Raw genomic sequence first — 5,033 nt, 5'->3', positions numbered from 1 at the left:
AATGCCAAGGGACCTAGGCATTGAGTACCTGAAAGACTTCTTACCAAAGAAAAGCCCAGTTCATTTTCCTACACGAAAATATTTCCTTCAGCATCTTTCTGGGCATGGAAGCAATGTGTTCAGATCATGAACCCAAATGTATTTCCTCTTTTCTTTTTTTTTTTTTTTTTTTTTTTTTTTTTTTTGCAGAGCGTCATCACTGTCTTTATTCCCCAGGCACTCTGTGCCCAAGGAGGTGCTGCTGCCCTCGGGGGCCCATCTTCCTACTGACTATCTACCACACACACAGCTCTGACACTATCTGCCACAGCCTGATGCCATCATGACCCCCCAAGGGTTCAGCTGTCCTGTGATCTCACCACCTGCTCCCAGGGCCAAGAATGGGTGTGGGAACATCTACACCCTCAATGGACAGACTGACCCCAACAAAGATGGTTCTGGTGGCTGCTTCAGGGCCGTTACCCTGAAACTCCCTGCCAACCCCAGACATTGAATTCCCATGAGATCAAGGATAGGATGACACAGATGGGTCAATGTCTATGTCTGCTGCCCAGGCTGAGGATGGTGCTGGACTGGACACAAAGTTAGGATTGTCTGATGGCTGTGAAGACAGACGGAGGGGAAGCTGGAAAGAAGAGACACGGATGGTCCACACGCTGGGCAGAAGTCACAGGCCTCAGTCCTATGTGGCACAGGCCACTGGAATAAGGCAGGCGGGGGCACCTGCTGGGACCTGCAATCCGGCGAGGGTGTGGGACGCTGGTGCCCAGCTGGGGCTGGCAGTGGGGATGAGACTCAGCTACTCAAGTTCCTTTAGGAGGAACCCGGCAGGGTGGGGGCTGAGACCTGAGGGCCCAGGCTGTCACTCAGTGACTCACACTCACCCCACCCCTCCCTGCAGCTTCCTAGGTGGCTGGAGGAACTGGTGCTGGTGTGTCGTCTTCTGTAGACTCCTCCAGGGAGGTGTGGGGCCATTAAGAGTACAAAACCGAGGGGGAGGGATGAAGGAAAACACAAGGCGGGGATGAGTCCGTCTTAACATGCAGGTCCAGTTTCTCTCTCGAGCTGCCCGACGGAGAAAATGCTAACACCAGGAGGCCGCGGAGCAAAGGGACCCTCGGGTCAGCTTCGTCACTCTTGCTGCTCCTCGTGGCTGGCACTGGGTGTCCGGCTGCGCACCACCTGGCTACGGATCTGCTCCACAAACTCTGGGTTCTGCTGCTGCATCTGCTGTGCAAACTGTTGGCCCGCCTGGATGAGGCTGGCCAGGTCACTCTGCTGCGGACTGCTGCCTGGCGTACCCAGAGGGTTATGGCCTCCGGAGATCATGCCTGACATGAGCTGCTGTAGCTGGGGGCTGTTCATTAAGTTTGAAGCCATGGTGATGAAGTGTGGGTTGTTCAGCAGGCCAGCGATGTCTAAGCTGCCCACGCCGCCCGTAGGGCTTGGCGCCTCCCGTAACTTCAGCTCTGCAATCTTGAGGTTGGACTTGTATGTATCGTTGTCAGGGTCCAGCTCCAGGGCCTTCTTGTAGTACGCCACAGCCTCTGCATGCTTGTTCAGGCTGGACAGCGCAAGGCCCATGCGGCCATAGGCCTTGCTATACCCAGGGTCGATGCCAATGGCGCGCTCGCAGTCCTGGACGGCCCCCACGTAGTTCCCCAGCTTGCTGTAGGCTGCAGCTCTGTTACAGAAGTAGACAGCATTGGCAGGGTTGAGCTCAATAGCCTTGCCGTAGAGGTGCACAGCTGCTTCGAAGTTCTCCAGCTTCATCTGCTCATTACCTTCGGTTTTGAGGCGCTCTGCCTCAGCTGAGTCCTCCTCAGAGGGTGGTGTCCTGTCGGGGGCCCGCGAGTCCTGTGGCATCTCCTGCTTGCTGGAAGTGGCTGCTTCAAATATCTCTGGCAGGGTCTGAGGGAGAGCAAGGTCACTGTCCTCCAGTGTCACACCGAAGGCTGTCTCCAGACACTGGATGGCAACCTCTAGGCTCTCCTGGGCGTCACACGAGAGCCCACTGTGCCGCAACTGTCCATGGAGGAACTGGATGGCATAGGCCAGGCGCTTCCTGTTGTCCATCTCGAGACTGGTGAGGTGACACTGCTTGCTCAGGATCTCTCAGTCGACCGAAGACCCGACCCCGTATTTCCTCTTTTCTGTGTCAACTGGAAGTACCATTTCCTTCCTCCTTCAATTTGCTGAACCTAATCTCTTATGTGTCTAATTTTTTGCCTGTTGAGTGTGAACTTCTCATACACAAGTTCAATTTAATTAAACTTTCCAATTTTTATGGTTGAGTTACTTTATTAATTATATTAAACCATGAATGCTATTCACTATTTTAAACACACCCCTATTTGGTCTGTCTATATTAAGAATTGATGGAGGAGTGTTCCTCTTTCTCCACATCCTCGACGCATCTGCTGTCACCTGAGTTTTTGATCTTAGCCATTCTGACTAGCGTAAGTTGGAATCTCAGGGTTGTTTTGATTTGCATTTTCCTGATAACTAAAGATTTTGAATATTTCTTTAGGTGCTTCATGACCATTCAATATTCCTCAGGTGAGAATTCTTTGTTTAGCTCTGTACCTCATTTATTAATAGGGTTGTTTGGTTCTCTGTAGTCTACTACCTGAGGACACAGCTATACCACTCCTGGGCATATACCCAGAAGATATTCTAACATGTATCATGTAACATGTAACATGTAACATGTAAGGACACATGCTCCACTATGTTCATTGCAGCCTTATTTATAATAGCCAGAAGCTGAAAAGAACCCAGATGTCCCTCAACAGAGGAATGGATACAGAAAATGTGACACATTTCCACAATGGAATACTACTCAGCTGTTAAAAACAATGAGTTCAAGAAATTCAAATGGATGGAAATAGGAAATATTCTGAGTGAAGTAACCCATAACAAAAGAACACACATGGTATATACTTATTGATAAGTGGTTATTAGCCTGGAGGCTCAGAATATCCAAGATACAATTCAGAGACCAAATGAAGCTCAAGAAGAAGGAAGACCAAAGTCTTCCATATATCAGTCTTCCATAGAAGGGGGAACAAAATAACAGTGGGAGGAAATAGAGAGACAAAATATGGAGCAGAGACTGAAGAAAATTCTATTCAGAGACTGGCCCAAATAGGAATCCATCCCATATATATTCTCCAAACTCAGACACTATTGTGGATGCCAAGAAGTGCTTGCTGACAGGATCCTGATATAGCTGTCTTGAAAGACTCTGCCAGTGACTGACAAATATGGAGGTGGATACTCTCAGCCAACCATTGGACAGAGAACAAGGTCCCCAATAGAGGAGCTAGAGAAAGGACCCAAGGAGCTTAAAGGGTTAGCAGCACCATCAGGTGAACAAAAATATGATCTAACCAGTACCTCCAGAGCTCCCAGGGGCTAAATCACCAACCAAAGAGTACACATGGAGGGACCCATGGTTCCAGCTTCATATGTAGCAAAGGATGACCTTGTTGGACATCAATGGTAGGAGAGGTCCTTGGTCCTGAGAAGGCTCGATACTCCAGTGTAGGGGAATGCCAAGACGGAAGCTGCAGTGGATGGGTTAGTGAGCAGGGTTATTAGGAAGATGGGATGAGGGGTTTTCTGAGGGGAAAGCAGGAAAGGGGATAACATTTAAAATGTAAATATAGGAAATATACCATAATAAAAAAGAATTGATGGAGCTGATAAAGTCATGGAAACTCCACTTATATATATTCATTTTCCCACTTGTTTATTCAGTAAGTACTATGTGCAAACTTGCATTGTAGCCTAATGGTTTTCTGTTTTAGTCTGAGTATTTAATATTGTAAATAAGAGTTTAAGTCCAGCATCAAATATTCAGAACAAAGTCTGCTAAAATTACTCAACACAGTTATGATATTGACATTGTAACATGGGATGCCAGGTGCCTCTGTAGCTGGAGAAACAGGTGCTGAAGTGGGCATAGAAGTCAGGACTGACTCAGGTCAAAAAATTCATGATCTCTGGAACTGTAATTTTATAACTATGCTGGATGCTGAATCTGATGACTTCTAGCGACTTAACATTCTCTTGCTTATTATGTGATTCTGTAAGTAATAGCCACTGACTTTTTCCCCTTCTAGACTTTATTTTATCACTTAACCCTATCTTACTGTTCTGTGCTAAATATTTAAACCATTTTACTCTTTTTTTTTCTTATTGTTCTGTGCTCCAGGAAGTACTGAGGACTTAGCTCTTTCTTTTTGCTCTGTCCTAAAACCTTAACTCTTTAGTATTGTTCTATGTTTCATTGAGCACTGGGGCCTTCACTCTTTTTCTCTCTATTATTACTATATAAATCTCTGTATGTTATTAGTGCTAGAAAACTTAACTCTTGCATACTTTATAGTTCTTGTACTTGATTAAGTGCTGTAAAGCTTAACTATTTCTTTAATTCTCTATCTTAACTCTAAGTTACTATGTATTCAGAAGCTGCCTATTGTTAAACAGCAGAGAATTTAGTATAGGATTAATTGTTAAGGCTCCTTTCTCTTGCCAAGAAGTCTCCCCAGGCAACTGAGAGGTTTGGAGCAATAAAACTTTTATTGAAGCAGGAGAAGAAAGTCATGCTAGCAAAAGCCTACTAACTTTGTCCATAAGCAAATATGCATAAACATACATACACTCATATACATATTCATGGACACATACACATATACCTTCATACACTGCTGCTGGTTTCAGTTACTTATCTCATATACTTATACACACATTTATATTATAAATATGAAAGAACAAAAGTCTACATGAGCAGGTTTGTTTGACCAAGAACCAATGTAGAAAGAAGTCACTAGTCTTTATGAAAAATAAGCTTCTAACTTTATAGCATAGAGAAAGAAAAAGTTTCTACCATTCTATTGCTAAATGAATTTTAAAAACCTGTAACATTGTAAGAAAAGCCTACCTGTTGCTTTCTCTTCTGTGGATCATTCTCCTCTGTCTTTTCTCATTTTACAGCCCTTCATCTCTACAATACTTCTATCTATTCT

At 45.1% G+C, this 5,033-nt stretch overlaps 1 protein-coding gene across 1 annotated transcript; it reads right to left on the bottom strand.

Annotated features, from left to right (window-relative positions):
• Positions 1 to 734: 734 nt before the first annotated feature.
• Positions 735 to 2,132, bottom strand: LOC110298242 (small glutamine-rich tetratricopeptide repeat-containing protein alpha). The gene has a single exon (XM_021167367.2). It carries the CDS (start codon positions 2,074 to 2,076, stop codon positions 1,132 to 1,134), a length of 945 nt encoding a protein of 314 aa, XP_021023026.1. The 5' UTR covers positions 2,077 to 2,132; the 3' UTR covers positions 735 to 1,131.
• Between the last annotated feature and the right edge of the window lie 2,901 nt (positions 2,133 to 5,033).

This window comes from Mus caroli, unplaced genomic scaffold (genome assembly GCF_978045245.1).
Source record: "Mus caroli unplaced genomic scaffold, Mus_caroli_1 scaffold_8, whole genome shotgun sequence".
Taxonomy (NCBI): domain Eukaryota; kingdom Metazoa; phylum Chordata; class Mammalia; order Rodentia; family Muridae; genus Mus; species Mus caroli.
The sequence above is the reverse complement of the archived record's forward strand: the minus strand, read 5'-3'. Positions and strand labels throughout refer to the sequence as shown.

Coding starts and splice junctions, on each gene's coding strand:
- LOC110298242 (XM_021167367.2), bottom strand. CDS start 2,076: ATGGACAACAGGAAGCGCCTGGCCTATGCCATCCAGTTCCTCCATGGA.